The sequence below is a fragment of the Hippichthys cyanospilos genome, chromosome 8 (genome assembly GCF_059441005.1).
Source record: "Hippichthys cyanospilos isolate Australia breed blue-spotted pipefish chromosome 8, RoL_Hcya_1.0, whole genome shotgun sequence".
In the NCBI taxonomy this organism is placed as follows: domain Eukaryota; kingdom Metazoa; phylum Chordata; class Actinopteri; order Syngnathiformes; family Syngnathidae; genus Hippichthys; species Hippichthys cyanospilos.
The window spans coordinates 12090662-12110681 of record NC_142376.1 but is presented as its reverse complement, the minus strand read 5'-3'; the positions used below and the strand labels follow the sequence as shown (position 1 = coordinate 12110681).

At 38.3% G+C, this 20020-nt stretch overlaps 2 protein-coding genes across 2 annotated transcripts in view; one reads left to right on the top strand and one right to left on the bottom strand.

Moving 5' to 3' along the window:
* The window catches only part of mocos (molybdenum cofactor sulfurase), a 50095-nt gene that overhangs the window by 23335 nt on the left and 6740 nt on the right, over positions 1-20020 (bottom strand). The window lies entirely within an intron of this gene.
* vwc2 (von Willebrand factor C domain containing 2) overlaps positions 1168-20020 on the top strand; it is a 43911-nt gene continuing 25058 nt past the window's right edge. Inside the window, exons 1-3 of the mRNA XM_088422276.1 lie at positions 1168-1426; positions 14035-14716; positions 18076-18205. Of these exons, the coding sequence (XP_088278402.1) occupies positions 14114-14716; positions 18076-18205 (733 nt within the window). The 5' untranslated portion in view covers positions 1168-1426; positions 14035-14113. The remainder of the gene's footprint in view (positions 1427-14034; positions 14717-18075; positions 18206-20020) is intronic.

Here is a 20020-nt window from a genome sequence, read left to right as displayed (position 1 = left end):
GAAACTACTATTTTTGATGCAGGCAGTTGATAATACACATACTTGCAAATCCCATGTGAACAAGAAGGAAGTGCATAATATCATCCTTGTAAATATTCATCAGGGTGCAGCAAAAAAAAAAAGGAATTGAAAATAGTCTAGTTTAAATCCAAGTTTATACATGACAGTTCTGTATTATGTATGATCAACATGCAAGCGAGTGTAGTGTAGTGTAGTTATTCGGTGTCCCCAAATGCTCTGTCCCAACCTTGAATTGACCCATCTGGATGGAGAACCACATGGGCCATTTTGCTTCAAATGTTGAAGTGCAGATCAATAGTTAATGGGGCCGAAATATAATGACTGTGAAGATTGACATTCAACCTCAGGCAAGGTGTAGCAGCAGAGAGAACAACTATGCGTGTGCTGATGTGTGTTCAAAGTTTTTGAATCCCGGCCTTTGTCGGATGCCATGACTGTGATTTCCATTGCCCAAAAGTGAATACATGTTTTAAACAATTTCTAAAGGCCCCTGAATGTAATTGCATTTCAAATGTGTATATATATATATATATATATATATATATATATATATATATATATATATATATATATATATATATATATATATATGACTATTTTCCTTCCCATTTACAAAAAAAAGCAATTAAATAAAAAAATTAAAAAAAGCCCAACCCTATCCTATAGTATGGTGTATGACGTATCTTTTTTTCCTTACTGCTGCAATATATTTGCAGCAATTAAGAATTGTGTCAGCCAAACCACTGCAATTCTTCTTATTCATTTGATCAGAAAAAGCTGTCGAGTAATATCAAAGTTTGTCATTTATCATTTACGTGGTTTAATTTATTATTGACCCTCTGATATAATGGTTACACAGTTATTGAGCTGGAAAAATCCTATTATAATGGTTTGTTATCAGTTTTTGATGAAAATGTTTGAAACAATAAATTAATGGGCAGTTTCTCTTACGAAATTAACCGATTTTGTTAAATCAGATGAGTACGACCCATCAACCTGGACCACTTGATTTTTAATCTCCCCGTCTGCAGCTAGGGCATTTGAATCCCGCCATCTAGCGGCCACATTGTTAGTTACCACGACGTCGGAACCATGATACTCCGCCTCCATTTATTTAATAATTTGGGAGGAGAGAATAAAAGTGCCTGTGCGTGTGGAGCAGGGGACATGACACTCTCCGAAGCACAGGCAGAAAGCGGAGAACCTTGTACACTCTTGTGAGGCGAGTAAAGTTGAAAACGAGCCGCCACCCTCCAGAGAAGCATCGTCTTTGATCAAAGTGGACCAGTCTGTACTTGTGATCATTTGTTGCTGTTGCAGCCTGGGTTTTCTCCGACATACTGTATACTGTGCGAACTCTCTGCTGATGATCCATAGCGCTGACGAACCCGTACGTTTATCACAGGTAGGTTCACGTCAGTTGAATGCTCCTATGATTACTTTGGAGATACTGTATTTACTCAGATGTAATTATACATTGTACAAACATCCGCCAGTGCATATACAAAAATATAGTAGCTTCATTTGATGCACCTGTAGATGCTGCATGTGTTTTCTTTGAGTGTGGATGGGAGGGAAAAACACAGTAGAAGCATGTTTGGCACACATTACATATACAGTCCAATGTAAAATATTCAGATTGTGTTCAGGTCGGTTTGGGGGTTGCGTTTAGAACCCCCCCCAGCTTTTTTCTTATGTTTGTGTTACATTATACACTCAATAAAATGTAAATGTCACTACATCTTTGAGTGAACTGCATCAAAATGAAATTTACACTATCTGCCATATGCTACACTCTGCCCCTTAATGTCTACTCTGTTCTTTTTTTGTTTACTTTTGCTGGCTAGAATTGTGCACACAAGCACATTTTCACCTTTAATGCAGCCCGCATGATTCAACGATTACATGACAGCTATGCATGGGTGCTTGCCTTTGCTTTGCTTTTTGGCAAAACTTTCTTTTGAAATAGGTCACTTGAAAGATTTTGAGTGAAAGGATCAAATTCAATTAGACAGCCCCGCAGCAATTTATTCGCTGGCAGATGGCTTAATACTCCGCCTTGGTGTACCTTATTTCTCTAATTAGATTGCATATGTCTCCACCCTTCACCTGTTTTAAGAAAACGTTTTTTTCTTTTTTCTTTTTTACATGGCATCATTAATTCAATGCTTTCTCAGTCCTGTCAGTTTGGAGCCCACAAGCAAACACTGTCTTAACCTTTCATGTCTTATTCCATGTGATGTGTTTTGTCACAAATTGACCCAAAGTAAATAGATGCATTTCTCCTGCATGTAGATGGCATTTTGAATGTTTGAGCAATGGAGATAAAGAATTAGATACAGCGTGTGCAAAAAAAAAAAAAAAAAAAAAAAATTGAAGTGCAGACAGCTGTGCAGGCATATTGTGAGTCTGATTTAATTCTAGCCCGTGGACCTGCTTTTCCTCCAAATGACATCCAGTTTGATGTGACAGAGGGACATGGCTTTACTTTTATTCACTGAGACATTTTGAATGTGATACTTGCCGTGGAGGTTCATTGCCAGCCAACCTGTGTGAGCCTTGGACTGTTTACAACAACAGCCCTAAATACAAATCAAAATACGAGGCTGCTTCTAGCCGTGCGCACTTATTTCTTCCTCTGCATGTTACTGCTCATGCGAATAAAACATGGTGGTAATAGATTGGATTCTTTTAAATACTGCCAGAATGCATTAGAGGTAATTACACACCAACAAAAACAGAGATGTCTCAGCTCATGTGTGTAAAATTCCTGAAGATGGGTACGCTGCCTCATTTTATTTGAGCCTATTTATAGCATTAATGTGTTGGTCAAATTGCTCAAAGCTACCCTGGAAGACAAATCTCTGAGTGACATTGCTGCAGAAAGCAAACGGCAGGTCAACCTTTTCCTTTGCATCTTGTATTATTGAAGTCTTGTCAGTCTAATCTATGGGAATAGAATGAGCAGTGTCTCATTAGTCAGCCTTCAGCTAAATTTTCTACCTGAGCTAATGCTCCTCCTCAAGACTTAGGGTCTTTTCTTTCGCTTGGTAATGAAAGCAACAATATTTATTATGAGTCATAAATCAACGCAATGGTGAGAATCAGCGAACCGTGAACCAACAGCCAGGTTAAATCTCTTGTAGATTAATGACTGTGGCTGCACCTCAAGTGCTCAACTGTGACAAATATGTTGACGTGAGCAAAATGTTGACCTTTGACTTTGTGAACATGTATCCAAAGTGACATCACTAACCTGCTCATGCTGCAAAACAAGCGGCGTATTTGTTCTTGTGCAGAAAGTCAGTGAAACATTTAAATGTCATTGGAAATCAGGATAATCGAGTTCTCCACCCCCCCACCAAAAAAAAATGCGTGTGGATCAATAGCAAATTTACAATATTAATAGCAGAGCAGAGCAGTGATGTGGAAAATTATTTGTAGAAAACTTGGCTGTGTGTCAAGGAAAAACTCTGTGTCATTAAGTAGTCGAAAGCAGTTCTGGTTTTGTTGTGAGATATCTTGCTAATGTTGCTTTGTTTGAACATTCATCACCTTGATGATCTCAGTTAACTTTTATTGGGATGCAAAAATATAACCCTTTATTGCCACATTGAGCCATAAACCTCCTTTTAGTGCGGATGCTTTGTGTTAAAATGTTTTATTTAGTGTTAATATCGTGTTGAGCTGAAATTGCATTACAGTGCAATCATTGATGCTTGCTCAATCTACTATTGCATTAGATTTTCTCTTAGGTTTTGAAGAAAAAAAAATAATCAAATTTTCCTCTGCTTTAATTGAACATCCACTATCATTTTCTTACATCCAATCCTCCAAATGTATCCACATTAAACAAAACAGAATTAACACATCCAGTAATGTGTGCTTTGTCAAAAACAATTGGTTAGTCACTAACCAATGAGTGTCAAACTCATTCTTATCGAGGGCCATCTTGCAGTTACAGTTTCTGTCAGAGGGCCGGGATGACTGCGATAAAATACATTTTGGGTGTATTTGTCACACTTCCAACTAGTTTTGAAATCAGGGAAAGGGTGAGGGCAAAAAGCGCTTGCTTTTTCCCCCAAACAATTTCAAATTGACTTACAAATGTGATATTTTGACTGGAAACTTGAATTGGAATGGGCGTTTCGTGGGCCGCGTGAAATGATGTGGCGGGCTGGATCTGGCCCCCGGGCCTTGAGTTTGACATCTGTGGGTTAGTGTATGCTACCCTGCAGAACAACAATCAACCCTTTTGTACAATGAAAGAATCACACCTCATTTATTGCAGTTTCAGAGAAGCACAACTGTGAGGATTAATCCCAGCAGAAGAGAGCAAATGTAAATTCATACATGATCTACAAACGAGATCTTACAGGCATGTAAAACATGCGCATGGTTTGAAATGCATGCATTGAAAGTTACCAAAACCGCAAACTAAAAATGAAAAACGATTGGCTGAGAACTGACACATCCCTTGCCAAAAAACAAAACTAAACTACTTTTCTACTTGTCTTGCACCGCCTCGTAGCAGCCAATCCAGCTTCGGAAATGGACTAACGTCACAAGCCGCGTGCTGCACAGCTCTGTAAATGATTGATAAAAATTAAATTAAACAGCATTCTATGGCCCTGTAGCTTATCATTGTTTGATGTGTAAACGTCTGTTTAAAGAGGACGAATTATAATATACCGGTACTTCAATTTTTTTCTTGGTAAATGTTAGAATATTAACATTAACTATAAATTAAGGCGGGTTCATTTTTTAATTTGATTAATGGATATACCAACCTCTAGAATAGAAGACAGACGCCTAGTTATAGTTTCTATCAGATTGTTCGTCACACATTTACATAGTTTTGAAATCAGAATCTGTTAAAATCTATTCAAAAGAGAGGATGGTATTTTTTTTTTAATTTTTAATTAAAAACTATTTTTTATCAATAGTTATGTACAATTAGCAAATTTGGTATTTCGGCAGAAACTCAAAGTCAAATCAGCATTTTGCGGGCCACATAAAATGATGAGGCGAGCCGGATCTGGCCCCCGGTCCTTGAGTTTGACACCTGTGGACTAACTGTACCATTTATTGTAATTTAGCAAAGTACAAAAGTGACTTCACCCGCATTAATGTCAGCTTTTAATGTTTGATAGCCTCTATTGTTTATTGTTTTGATAAGCCCACATGATTTAGACAGTTCCACTCTATTTTTTCTGACTGAGTTAGAAATGTCCGACTGCAATGAATGTACCACGTGGACTCTACACATATTTAGCGGCTAGCATTAATGCTAGAGACTTGTACATCACTTTATTTTTGTGACAGCAATTAACGCTGTTTGCATTGGATGTGATGTTTGTCCTGTTAGGTCTTCTTTAGTTTGCCTGTAGTCCCAGGAAGAAGAGGGAGCTCAGCAGTTCACTATTCGCAGACATTTTGACATTTTTACCCAAGTTAAAAATAAATACTTATATAAATGTTTTTCACCACCTGTAATTAGGAATGTTTATGGAGCATAAAATGTTGTTATGTGGAATCGAATGTTGACTAATGGCCGAGTAAGATAATGATAGCAAAATAGAATGCACACCATGGTTGTAACTAGCAAAGGCAGTATTGACTCAGTCTCACTTAGTTTGTGGTCAAAAGAAGAATAACATGATGTCAGGCAAGGCCATCATCCAGGCAGACCTTCGTTATGGTACAATAGCTCCCCAGGGAATGATTATCTGCACTACGGCACATAACAATGACACACAGGACTAGAGAACAAGCTATTGAGGGCAAGCTTATTCCATCACTTCATCGCAACCCTACTGACCAAGAAAGTAAGATTAGCCAGGTTTGCAAAATGAGCTCATCATTGTTACTGTCTCCAACACTGGTCGAATGGTCTCTCTCGGAACTGTGTTCATGTTGGCGTGTTATATTGCTCATTAAAAACTGTAACGTACTAGTAAAAGGAGTAGATTTAGCTGAGCCACAAAGGAAAATAAATGCTGGTTCTGCTGTGTTTTTTTTCCTTTTGTTACTTGTTTCATGTTTATTTTTTATAACAATTGTTAATGTGAAAAGAGTATGTAAGTTTAAAAGCACAGTTTGGGATTTTCTGACATTTAATATGGAAATAAAAATATTAAAATAGTGCTGGAGCCTGTCTTTGTGCAGGGGTACACTCTGAACTGGTTGCCAGCCTATTGCTGGGCTTACAAAGACAACAATATATAGTGTCCAATATACATACCCTGCATACAGTTGGAACGTGGAAGGAAACCGCAATGCCCAGAGAAAACCCACGTGGGCACGGAGGGAACATAGAAAGTGTTTGTGAGGTGAACATGCTTAACTAGTCTGCCACCGTGATACCCTTTCCCATGATCAGTCAATTTTGTTAAATGCCTATACCTAAATTCAAGCACAACAGCCATAAATCTCTAAACAGTGATACCCTTTCCCATGATCAGTCAATTTTGTCAAATGCCTATACATAAATTCAAGCACAACAGCCATAAATCTCCAAACAACTCACTAGTGAAGCAGAGAAAGAAAAAATAATAACATTTAGTTCATTTAAAATAATTTATGACAAGACTTCAATGATTAGCTTTGAAATGCTTTAACTAACCACTAAAATATGCTCTACTAATTGATATGGCTCATTAATCTGTACAGAATTCACATATTGATAACCTTAGAGCTTGAAGGTATGTTTTCACACCTCAAAGATTGAAAAAAATTAATTATTTACTAAAGGAATGAAATTAGCAAACAATTTCCATGATCCAGTACTGAGCATTCCAAATAATTATTGATGCATTGTGTGAGTCACTTGCGGCGCATGTGTCTTTTTTAATTGACAGTGTTTGAACTCATGTATTCCCATTACGACATTGAGGTTGGCTCAGAGGTGACCAATACTTAGAAACATGCTGGGACATGTCACTAGAAAAAGAAATCGCCTAATGTAAAAGTCACCTCGTCCCTAAGGTTTGAGCTTTAAAAAGAAAATAGAAAAAGTTCCGCCAAACTATATTATACAGTACTAGTAATTTTCTTGCATTCCCAGAGATAATTATATGCGACTGAAATGAGATTTTTTTTCTCCACCTGCAGAGATGATTTAGCTTCATTATAAAGAGGCTGTCAGAGTTGTACAATATATGCGAGCATATAGTACATGAACTCTAATGACTGTTGTAAGTACAAAGGCTTTACTGAGTCCACTGGGCCACATCTGCGCAGTGAAAAAAGCTTCATTTTGATTCTCTCTACAAGCACAGAGTTGTGACATTAAATATGAGTCTCAAAGCTAAGCCGCACCCCAAGCAAAGCAAGTCAACACAACAGAACAATTCAGTCATGTTGCATGGTTGTGCTACTGGATTTCCTCAGTTCCTGACCATCTGCAACTGGTTTGGCTGTGATTCCGTTTGTCAACTTGTTATGAATAGCACTGTAAATGTTTGTAAGTACCAAGTAAGATGAAGCCTCAAATATATACAGTGAACTGTCAACATTCACTTGAATTTGAACCCATTAAAATACCCAGATTGTTTATTTATTTATTTGTTTGTTTATTCATGTGTGTAAAGGTGAGTTTAAATGCTATCTGTAAGGTAGGAGTGGTCAGATTTGATTATCTAGCAAGTTTATGCTAGTATTCTAGCTAATACTATCTTACGCCAAGTGGAATTATGTAGACTAAGAAGAATATTTCTTGATATACACTATTTGCCAGCTTTTATAGATTGACAGGAAGGCCTCATTGTTTAAACCAGTGGTTCTCAAAGTGGGGTCACGGGACCCTCGGGGGTCCGTGGCCTGACTGCAGGGAGGGGTCTGTTAAATAATTTGTGTTAGTAAAAAAATATTTATTTGTATTAATTTCATTCTATTTTATACAAAATTGTGAAAGTATTCTTGACTCTTCAAAAAGTACATTCAACCAGTGTATTAAAAAAAAAAAAGCATTTTGTGTCTGTAATTGCTGCCTAACAAGGCAATAATGAGGCATTTTATTTTATATATTTTTCATTTTATAATGCTGTTTTTGATGAAATAATTGGCAGGAACCTGTTTGGGGGAACTGTTTTGTTATTTTGTATTCTTTAGTATGGCTGAAAAGTTACAAATATTCTTGTTGTCAAATTGAATCTGTTGGATAAAAAGGGCACTAATGTATGCCTTAAATTATTACTTTTTTTGTTTGTTTATACAAACATTTGCAAATTGGGGTCTTTGGAAAGTTTGCTTCCTAAGAGGGGACTCTGACTCCAAAAAGTTAGAGAACCCCTGGTTTAGACATTTGCAGTAATTAACATTTGATGCACTGTCAGGCTTTGTTATGTATGTGAAATATTCAACTGCATCAGAATGTACCAAAGTATTTTGTGAGTGTGAAAAAGACGGTTGACATGACGAGGCCATCCACCACAAAATGTGCCGAACGCAGCACAATTCTAGTTCCAAAGTGATTTGGAGTTTTTCCCAATAATAAATTGAAGCAGTTTATCACTCAACTCCTACGAGATAGGCAGCTGGTGCAATGTTTTAAACGCCAAGCCTTTTCAACGTTAGTCAGGTAGTGTCCATGCACCTAAATAATGAGTCACAAAAAGGTTGTCATGAATGAATAAGCTGAATGAATGATTAGCTCGCCTCTACAACTAACAGATAAATAATTTTGCTAAGCGTAAAGTTGACATTATACTCCCTTCAAAGAAAGCGTCACACTCTTGCCCCTGTTGGCCATTAATATAAACGTGAGAACTCTCATGCTCATCTGCTTTGCTTTTCATTTATTTTCCAGGTTACAGCCAATCACGACTCAATGGTTTTCTGGGTTTGGTCATGTGAGGTTTGCAAGATGAGCTGTGATTGGTTGTCACCTGAGCCTTGTGCACAGTGAGGTCATTTTTAGTTGACGGCAAAAGAAAATAGTATGTGCATTGAAATGTATTTATTATACATGAAAAATGAAAACTTAAAATTCAGATAAAATATTAACGTTTTCCTGTGGAAAATAGCTAAAAAAAAAAGTCTTGTTTCCGTTTAATCTCCCCTTGAATAACATATTTCCATCCTGTCTATAGGTTTGTGAATGTTTATAATGGTTGGAGGATATTATTAATGTGCTTTTACCAACATTTAAATTTTTTTCTTGCAACTCACTTTGGTTGGTGCGATGACTCCATAGCGCTATTCAATTCAAAAACTAAGTTTACACATTTACCAACTTTTATTGACTAAGGAAAAGTAATTATAATCCATTGAGGTTATTTTTTTCCTGCTCAATGCCGTATAGGCTTAAAAAAAACAAAACTAAACAAAACAAAAAAAACAAATATGATGCTAATTTGCATAATTTTCTTTTCAAGAATCTTACCAGAACAATGAAGCATAAACCGGATCTCACAAAAAATCATATTTTTTTCAAAACAGTGGTTGCAAGGTCTTTTTCTCTGCTCTGAACTTGAACTTAAAATAAAACACATCCATAAAACAAGGACACACCTGTACCAAAGGGCCATTTTGTTTTTTAATAGAGCTTATACAATGCTCGTAACGTAAGAACCCAAGGAAAATATGTGATTTGCAATACAACAGCGAGATTAAGGTTTCAAAGAGAGAAGAATAACCTTGAAAAAGCTGTAATAAATACAATTCCTTTCAGAATGAATGGAGCTCATCCTAAAGTCAGTTTTCCATTTTGTCCACCAATGCAATAGATTTGTTCGCTTTGTATGCCTTCAATTCCTTCTGCTCATTTTATGTCTTTCAAAGATACAAGGACAAGATTTTCAATTAAATAACTTTTTTTTAAAGTATTGTTATGATCAAGGCACATTTATGTATATTAGTTTTGGGAGAATAGCACCCAGAGGTAGTAAATGGCTCTACCTAGAACGTTATAAGACAATTTAGAGCATTTTTATCCCCTTTATTTTTTGTAGTTCCCAGTAGAATTGCGGCTTCCCTAAAAAGAAGTCACCTCTTGGCAATTTTGACAGAGTGGTGATACACAATATACACCCTGTTATTTTCTCAAAGTGCTAAAGAGTTTAAAACAAAGTGATCTCTGTTTTATTAGTCTTCCCAACAAGAAAATAACTTAAGAAATAAAGTTGCCAGTCGACTGTTTTAATCTGCAGCATATAATAAATCACAAAAAAAGAATCCTATCTCCTCTATGTAATTTCAAAAGCAGTACAAGACTGATGGAAAGCCATCCTCACAAGCGAAAAATAAGCAACACAAATGAAATATTTGCAAATATAAAACCCATGACAGAATAAAGGAATAAAACTGTTGTGCACACAAAATGTAGCACATATTGTGTTCGCTTATGAATAAAATGTGTTCATTCTGGTTCATTCTAAATGGCATTTTAAATGTGATCATGATCATGGTTAATCATAATTAAACATTTAAATGAGTGCTTAAATACGGTACTATTAGTGCTCACGCATTTAAATATTCTTTCATGGATGCACAGGTGTAGAAAGAAATCTATTTTATTCCAGAATTTAGCATCCCTGCATTTTATCGTATAGATTTGTTTATCTCAATGTCCATTCCAAAGAATATGCTGCATATATCTGATGTCGATGTGCTCCATTTTCCTGAGAATAATATCCATATAATCGGTTTCAGCCATGTCAATATCCAATATCATCACAAACTCCTTTGCATCATTCAAAAATATTGTCAAAAGTGGGCTGTGAGTGATCCCCAAAGTTTATCCAAAATACCCCCAAGAAAGTGTGAAAATCTAATTTTATTCGACCTCCCTTTCCCTTTGTCGAGAACATTACTTTTAACATTACACGGGGTCTTCTATTTTGTCAAACTAACTTGGAGATACGTTTCTACAAGGTATAGGTACTTAAGACTGAAATAAATTCAGGAGCCTTGGCAATATATTCATTTTGACATTTTTAAGTGGGAGGACATCCCACCTTTTCAAATCTACTTTTATTTGTTTTAATAAGTTGTCATACAGTATTTGGAGAAAGGGCAGCAAGTGTCACCCCCAAGTACCTGAACAGTGTTGAAACCACACTGTATTGTTTAGCAGAGAGAGCCAGGCTCCTGACAACATCATGACCTCCGAGTTATAATCTCATTCACTTTGAAACCTCAAATTGCCAGCGTGTACAGTATGTTGACACTTAATGAGTGCAGGAATCGAAGGCAAGGGATCTTGCAAGTGTTGCAGAAGATCAACTGCAAATGGTGCGATTTTATGTTGATTTTCTTTTTCATCTGTTGGGCCGTGTATTTGCGGATTCTACCCCATGCTTCTGCCAGAGGCTCAATACAGAGAGCAAATAGGGCTTGGGAACATCTCTCTTTTTTTGTCCCTCTTTGGAGCTTAAAGAGTTTTTGGCAATATCAATTAACTCTCAATCTAGACTTTGTAATAATGTCCTCAGACCATGTTGGTGAATCTCCTATTTCCAGTTCGCAGTTAAATGTCCTTCATAATATAGGGATTAGCTCATGCATGAACGTCTTATAATATTCCCCACTTAAACTGTCGACGCCCAGGGATTTGTCATATATTAATTATAATTTCTTCTTTCTTCTTATCTCTATTATACTTATTCTTATCTCTATTTTAGTTATTGGCACCACTACTGTAATTCAGATGACTCTTCATTTATTCATTTGGTCATATGAATTGGTGTAAGAAGTATGAATTGTATCAGTTTTAATGTCTAGGTTTTGGCATTCATAATTGCCTGTATAACATTTGGCAAATAAATTCGTACTGCTGTCTGTTTTTGACGTCCTCTTTGATTATGTGTACTACGAGCCTTATCCAGACAGGAATCTACTTTGTCTGTTTTTAAATATTTTGTAAATCTTTTCAAGTAGCATATTTCAATCTTGCTCGTCTTTTCTAAGTACCGGTAATTTGAGTGTGTTGTTCATGTTCATTTTATAGCACACACATTTTTGATACCAGGTTGGGCTACATCTTTAGGCTGTATTTCTTTTTTCTTGTAGGTATTTTTCCTCACTTTTCCTCTCATCACAGTCGAGGTAGACACAGTACAATATCATTGTCATTAGGGGAAATGTAATTTTTTCATTACATTTCTTCTATAATTTCATCAATTAAGACACATCCAATATTCAATATTTAAAGTCATCCTGGTTTCAAGCATAAAGTAGGCCACAATTATGGATGTTTGTCACCACTCAAGCCACATGCAAAGACTTTTTTAAAACCTTGACAGATAACAAAGACCAAATATGTTAAATACACACCTCAAAGTTTTTCGAGATGGAACATTTTGCAAATATTTCATACAGCAAACCGTAAAGGGACAGTGTGTAATATTTAGACCGTTTTTCGTTAAAAAGTAATAAATGATTGTAAATTTCAAAAACTTGCAAATAAATGTGTTCTTGATGACCAACAGTATGTTTTAAATATAATCATAGGTCTTGTTAGAATTAAATTATATTACTCGAGAGGTGGCACACACTATCCCTTTAAAGGCGGTTTCCCTCTGTGTCTAAAAGCGGTATTCTGATTAGTATTTCGATTGTGGAATATAAATTGCAATTTCAACCATTTCTTGGGGTTCAGATAATGACCAATCTCATCTTTCGAACGCCGCATGACAAACCTCAGAAAATAGGTGAGCAGCAAGAAGTATTACAATTACCTCCAATTTTTATTTTTTTAACCCAGCCCTACTCCTTAGGTAGTTTGGGTTCATGTGACAAGCCGCTCGTATTGAGAAGCAATGCCGTCAGGAGCACATTGCCAATGTGACAGTTTGTATTGTAACAGGTGTTAATGTGGTTAGGGGTGAGGTTCCTTTACTAATGAGCTCATCTCTTCTCTTCAACCCTTTTTCTCTTCCTCTGCTGATTTTGACTTCCACTTCAACTCAAAAGCTTCTGGCTCAAGCATAGCAAATCAGCGAGCAACATTTCTGAAATACTGCTGGCTGCCAGCTCTCAATTTCAGCTTTTTCTTCCGAGTGGCTTAAAATTGATGAACATTTAGGCGTCATAGTTGGAATCATGCACATTTTCTTTCATAACATTTGCCATTCATTTGTCAGTAATGTACTTCCCTTCATTCTAGCATTAAAGGGAAACATCGCAAAGTACACAAATGAATCAACTCAGTAAACTGTGATAGAATAAATTTACAAGGGATTATTTTAAATTTAGTCAACAAAGAAGAATAATACCATTGTTTGAAATTGTTAACATCAATACAACTGCAGCGTTTGCGTGGCCTCAGCAATGGCAAGGAAATAAATGGAAGTAGGCCACTGAGCGCAGCAAAGCGTCATAGCAGGCATTTGAATTTCAAAGTGCCAGAGTAAATCAAGTTTAGCGAGAGGCAAAAATAAAAATATCGAGCACAGCTTTTTATAAAATGTGCTGCGTTTGCAGTTTACTCCAAGGTTTCATTCTTCCCGAGGTGTTGTGTATTAACGTACTGTGCATAAAGGTTACGTTCAAGTGCTGCGCAATTACATGCGATTACAACACAAAAGAAGGCTCAGAGGAGATTTGTGATTGTAGAATATGCTCAGAGAAAAGCAACTCTTCTTTACTTTGAAGTTAAAACGACGACACGATCGCCGCGTCACCGGATTTCTGTTTTATTTTTTTCAAATCAATTCCTCTTACGGTCAAATGCGATTCATTTTAAAAAGTAAATTGCCTTAGATCCTTTGTTCCGCAACGCGAAGTGAATGCTTCATAGCGTTTGATTCAAGTCCTTCCTCTTTGTCACCAACAAGACTGATTGATGCAGAGAATTGTTACAGTATCAAGCAGTATCGATTTCCTAACCCAGGCCCTTGAATGTTCCCTATCTTGACAATCCAATTCACTGATCTTAGAGTCATTGAGGTGTTTGCTTGATGCGATGGAACAAAGCCTTGTGAATTTGTTGCCCCGGTCCAAAGCTCACACCTGGGATAAAAAGTGACAAAATACTGAGCTCATAACCCCAGTTTAATTTTCTCTTTCCAGATGGACTGGCTCACACCTGAGATGTGAAGTGTGTTATGTGAGCCAAGGTGTTTTCCCACCTCACTGGTGGTGGGGAGAGATGCTGCACTCCGTTGCCATGACAGCAGAGGTTCTCTTTGTTCTCTGGTTCCTGATGAGCGGTGCTGAGAGTAATCCTATAACGACCTTACCGGTTAACCGTGAACGTCTGGAAAGGGTGCTGACCCAGGCCAGAGAAGATAAAGCGGCCCCCAAGCCACTGCAGCTTGAGGACAACGATACTCTGGGCCTAAACAAAACTGGCACGAGCCGCGCCAGGTCTAACCTCAGATCGAAGGGCGGCAAGTCTCAAGAGCTGTGGGCCGAGCAAGATAATTTCAACCAAATAGACGTGGGCCCCACAAGTGATGTCGCCTTGTCCTTGGAATCCATTGACGAGTACGCCTACCCGGACTACAGGGGTAAAGGCTGCATGGATGAGAGCGGTTTTGTTTTCGCCATCGGTGAACAATTCACCCCAGGCCCGTCCACATGCCCTTGCCTCTGTACAGATGAAGGTCCTCTGTGCAGTAAGCCAGATTGCCCCAGGGTGCACCCTCGATGCATTAAAGTGGACACAAGTCAATGCTGCCCACAGTGCAAAGAGAAAAAGAACTACTGTGAATTTCGGGGAAAGACCTACGCTTCACTCGAGGAGTTTAAGGTGAGTTTGATGTGCATTCACTCATTTATTTGGCATTCTCCAAGTGGAACCAAATGCTGACAAAATCTCCTTTGACGTTCAAATGAGTCTATGGCAAGCACGACATAAAAAGTAGTTGCCCGGAAGCAAGGGAAGAAGGCACCTAGGTAGATTTATAACGGCAAAGGTCAGCAGTTGTCTGTGCTCTCGTTTGAATGTTTCTGTAGGCTCAATTTTCGACGCGCAACATCAGCAAAGGCTTTTCATATTGTTATTGTAGTGCTGTAGCAGGCTTACTAGTGCAAGCTCGAAGTGTCCTTTCGTTACAAAAAGCATAGCTCACATGTGTGCTACAATTATATAGCAAACAAAAGGTGACCGTACGTTCTGTGTTAGGACAATCATAAATTTGAGCCTTGTGTCCCGAGTTCTGATGGATTTTGCCAGCCCCATTCATTTGTCCTAATTTTATGTAGGTCACTCCCCAACACCCCATACTGTTTTTTTTTTTTTTTGACCCCTTCCACAGAAGTATATCTCATACGTCAATAGAAATATTCCTTAAATGCACCAAACAGCAAGGGTTACATGGAACATTTTATTATTTATTTGAACTACCAAAACCAGAACAGCCACATATTAACTCAAGTTGGATCAGGGGATAAAAATTTCACTACACTGGCACAACACTAGGAGCAAGCAAAAAATGGTGAGTGCGTTGATGAGTTCAGCGCTGTTGAACTGTCATCCAAGATAGCATATCATCAACCACAAATCACCAGATTTGTTATGATTTTTTTATAAACAAGTTCTTGGTGAGAATGAATTGCATATCTTGTCTATGTTTTTATTTTTGAAAAACCTGGTCACCCTATTCCAACACAATGATATAGTTAACTTTTTTACACTAGTGATTGTCCAAAAGTGAACTTTGAGATTGCTCACAAATGTTAAAAACAGTTTTATGCTAAATTTCTGCTGAGATAAACCTGCAAAAAAATACATCTCATACAAGCGTCATGCGGAAGCCTTTGTGCTGGTCCATGGGATTTGCAACAGGCAGGTTGTTATGCGTGATTGCCAACTTCGGAAGTGCTGCCTCGCTCCATTTTTCACCGTGAAGTGGCATGCGGAGGCGCAAGCCTCTGCAATCAGCAGCAATGCTGTCAGAATTAACCTTAGCGTTCTTGATAGGACCAAAGGTGTGCTGCTATGCACAAGGGACAGCCAAACAAGCCTTTTCCAGGGAATATCAAAGCTGTATGCTGTTCAATCTGTACACAATTAGCTCCAGCCGTTTTTCCGTGATATGAGACCCATGGGAACAATTGAAAAGCAATGACATTCTAAGCTTGTTCGGTTCCAGCTGATTTTAAAGACACTCCTAGAAAATTGATGTTTTATTTCCTATTCCGATTGAGTTTTATGTTATCATCCTATTCAATTGTAAACCAGTCCTTCTCAAATATTTCGGGGGGTTAACATAAAAGTTTACATTTAGCCTTAAAAGTTAACCTTTGTTGAAAGTTTATTTATCGTTCGTATCTATCGATCTTATTTACAGTCATCGCAGTGGTGGACATGAAATGTTTTCTCTTACTGGGGGGGCTTTGAAAAAATCATTGAGAACCACTGCCTTAAACTGACGTGTTTGCCCCAGTCATTATTATTATGATTTTTTTTTTTTTTTTGGTCAATTTTAGACTTTTCAATTGCCTATTGTGGGAGCATCTTCAAAACTCGAGTTTGTCCTTCATTATGATGTCAACCAGGGATGAATTTTAAGCCGTGTGAATGATAGCATTGTTATTTTTACATGCACACAGTAGTTTATTCACTTGTTTTTTGGGTCCTACCGGAAAAACCCCGGAATTTGCTAAACATTTTGGGCATCGAAAGCGAGGCTAAAATCACATCTTAAATAATAAATAAATACCCGGTACATAAATAAATGAATAAAATGTACTTTTACTTATCCCTCCTATTAATGAAATCAAGCCAAACTTGTTCACCTGCAGCCGCCAAAAAAAGGCAAACCAGTGTATGTGGGTTGTGCAGTCAGCTGTCCAGTTGAATTAAATGGTAAATATTTCACTTGACATAACATATATATTTGCATAATAATTGCCAATTCAAATATTTAAGAGGACATTACGGATGGCATTGTATGGCACAACTTCATCCCTTGGATTCAATTTGTGCACCACTTTCTGGCTTCATTTCTGCTTTCCACTTTATTTACTCTGGCAGCATTGTTATTTAACAGTCAAAAATTTGGCATTTTTGATTCGATTCAGTATCTTTCACGTGCATGTGTGCATTTAATGCGGTGAGAAACCAGCTGCTTTATTTGATGGGTTGATCCAACTTTTGTCAATAATGGCCTACAGCCAGAGAACACATCACCATGTAACCATAAAGGTTCAGGAGCAGTTACATTTTTTTTTTCGTTCCAACAAACTGGCACAAATAAAAATGTATCATAAAACATAGGAACAAAACCCATGGCGCAACACTAACCAAAAAGCGGGGGAGAAAAGAAGGTACCAAAGGAATGGAACAAATTACAATCAGCTGTGTAAATGAGTACATTTCAAAAACAGACACTTGGTACTCATGTCAAATTATTATTGTTCAATTAAAAAAAAAAAGCACTTCAGGTCCCTGGGATTAATCCCTCCCCCCAAAAATGCAAGTTGCTCCTCAAAGTAAATGATTCACAAAACTGCTCTGCAAGCAAATTATGTATGAATGTATTTAATATCTTCAACAGCCATTGTGATGTAGGGTAAAGTTGCCATGGGTACATTTGAAAACATGTTCATGTGCCCCTGTCAGAGAACTCTACAAAGAATACTGAGACAAGCCCACATGCTCAACAGCAAAATAGTAACTCAGACCAACCAAGATCGACTTTTCTTTGCTGGCAAGGGAGGGCTCGGCTTTCACTCTCATGTTCGCCAGAGCTGTCCGAGCCCAGCCGTCACCGCCTGCTTGTTTTTCATTCAGCAAAACATTACACAATACAAGACATAACAAAAAGAGCCAGTCGGGCGCTGCCAACGGCTGGGCCAAGGTTTCACTTCACACAGTCCTGTGTCAACAGCTTTATCCAAGGACTTGGGCGAGATGAAGGACTACATAGATTGTGAGCAATGCACACTATTCTAGACAAGAAATAAACACATAATGATAACTACCTAATATATGATTTCCTTCACAGCCCCTTAAAAAATGTTACCCTCAATTAATATATGCATACTAGAGTTGACCTGAGACAAATACGGCAAGGAATTAATTTAAAAAAATGAAATAAATAAAAAGACTTCCACGGTGTGCATGTGTGAATTAAGTCTAAGCATGGTAATTGTGTTTTTCAGGTCTCTTCGTGTGAGAAATGTCGGTGTGAGCCAAGCGGAGAGGTGCTCTGTTCTGTGTCAGCCTGCCCACAGACTGAATGCGTGGACCCAGAATATGAGGCGGACCAGTGCTGTCCCATCTGCAAGAGTGGTAAGTGGATGCAAGAGAGAAGAATTATTTTTAAATGTATCAGCAGCCCACAGATTTGGTCACTCCATCCAAATCAATAAAGAAAAGGCTTAACAGCATTGTCTTCCGGCATGTACAGATCACATAGCTAAATTTACACTTTTGATCTAAGTGCCCAGTTCAGATTTTGATTTGTCTATTGTCTTTTGCATTCAAGTTACTGTGTTTACATTTGCTAAATAACAATCCAATCCATGCGGCTGCATGGTGGGTTGGCTTTGATGGTGTGAGGGAGAATGCCTAAATGTAGTGTGAAGGTCTGCTGAGAATGTCTGGTAGCGTCACCTGTCAGAAAGCGTTTCAGCTCCCATCGACATCGGCGACCATGCACCTGGATTGGCAGACTGGGACAGTGGGCCCGGAGGGTGTGTACCAACTACAGAGGAATCACACTCCTCAGCCTCCCGCTATGGAGCTTTTCAGGGGTGCTGGAGAGGCTGTCCAACCTCAGATCTGGGAGGAGCAGTGTGTTTTTTGTCCCGGCCCGTGGAACAGCAGACCAGCTCTACACCCTGGGCAGGGTCCTTCAGTGTGAATGGGAGTTCCCCCAAACGGTCTACAAATGTTTTGTGGACTTGAAAAAAGCGTTTGAGCATGTCCCTTAGGGAGTCCTATGGAGGATGCTTCAGGAGTACAAGGTTATGTTCCTTCCCTGCGCCACTGATGTCAAAGTTTGAGCCGCATTGCTTGCAGTAAGTTGAACTCGTTTCCAGTGAGGGTTGGACTCCGCAGAGGCTCCGCCTTTGTCTCCAATTCTGTCCACTATCTTTATGGACAGAATTTCTCAGCGCTCCGGAAGCGTTGCGGTGGTCCGGTTTGGGAGTCTCAGCATTGCAACTCTGCTATTTGTGGATAAGTTGGTGTTGTTGGCTTCTTTAGGCCGTGACATCCAACTTCCACTGGAGCGTTTCGCAGCCGAATGTGCATCTGGGATGACCCGGGACCAGAAACCGGGGAGGTAGGAGGAAAACGTGGGGACGTGCGTGCTTAGCTTTATGAAAGTCAAGGTGTAACCTATTACATAAAGCTTGTGTTGTTCCGGCAGCTAGTCTCGCCACTTGGCAAGAGGGCGATTAGCTATTGCTTCTCGATTAGCTTGTTTGTTAGCCATAAGTTGTGCTACATTCACGTGCTCTATTCATACTTGTCAAATAAAGGATGACTGAAAATGTTCGACACTATTATCTAGTATCAAACGCACCGCTTATGTCTGCTAGCTGAGGACATGAGCAGTAAATCTTGCCCAATATTTAAGTGTGCTTCAAGCCACAGCACATTTCGGAGCCACTTTTCAGGGAAAACAAAATAACTATCCAGCTCAGACTCGGTTGTTTTCATGAGTGAAAGGTAGGGCAAATGCACAATGTGAAGCACGCAACGTAATGCATCAGTGATTTCTCTCGCACATGTGTACCTGCCGACCAGTTCTTTCATCCTTGGTTATTTTGTTGTAAACTTGTCTACTTTTATAGGGTAGTTGAGTGATTGAAGGAAAGCTTGTTAAGATTGTTGGCTTTTTGGATTACGATGACGTTTGGATTTTATTTTTCTTGAATAAGGTTTTTTCTTTGTGTTTGTGGGGTGGATTTTGATTATTCAAGTGATGACAGAAGTGGTGTTGATAACTGGCTGACAGAGTGACGGACCAACGATTACAGGTTGGGTAAGTCTCCTTGCTTAACATCAAAGTCTGTGTGTGCTTCTCACGTCCCATTCCTAATGCAAATCTACCATGCACAAAGTATAGAAAATTAGAGATTTAGAGATTATCAAAAG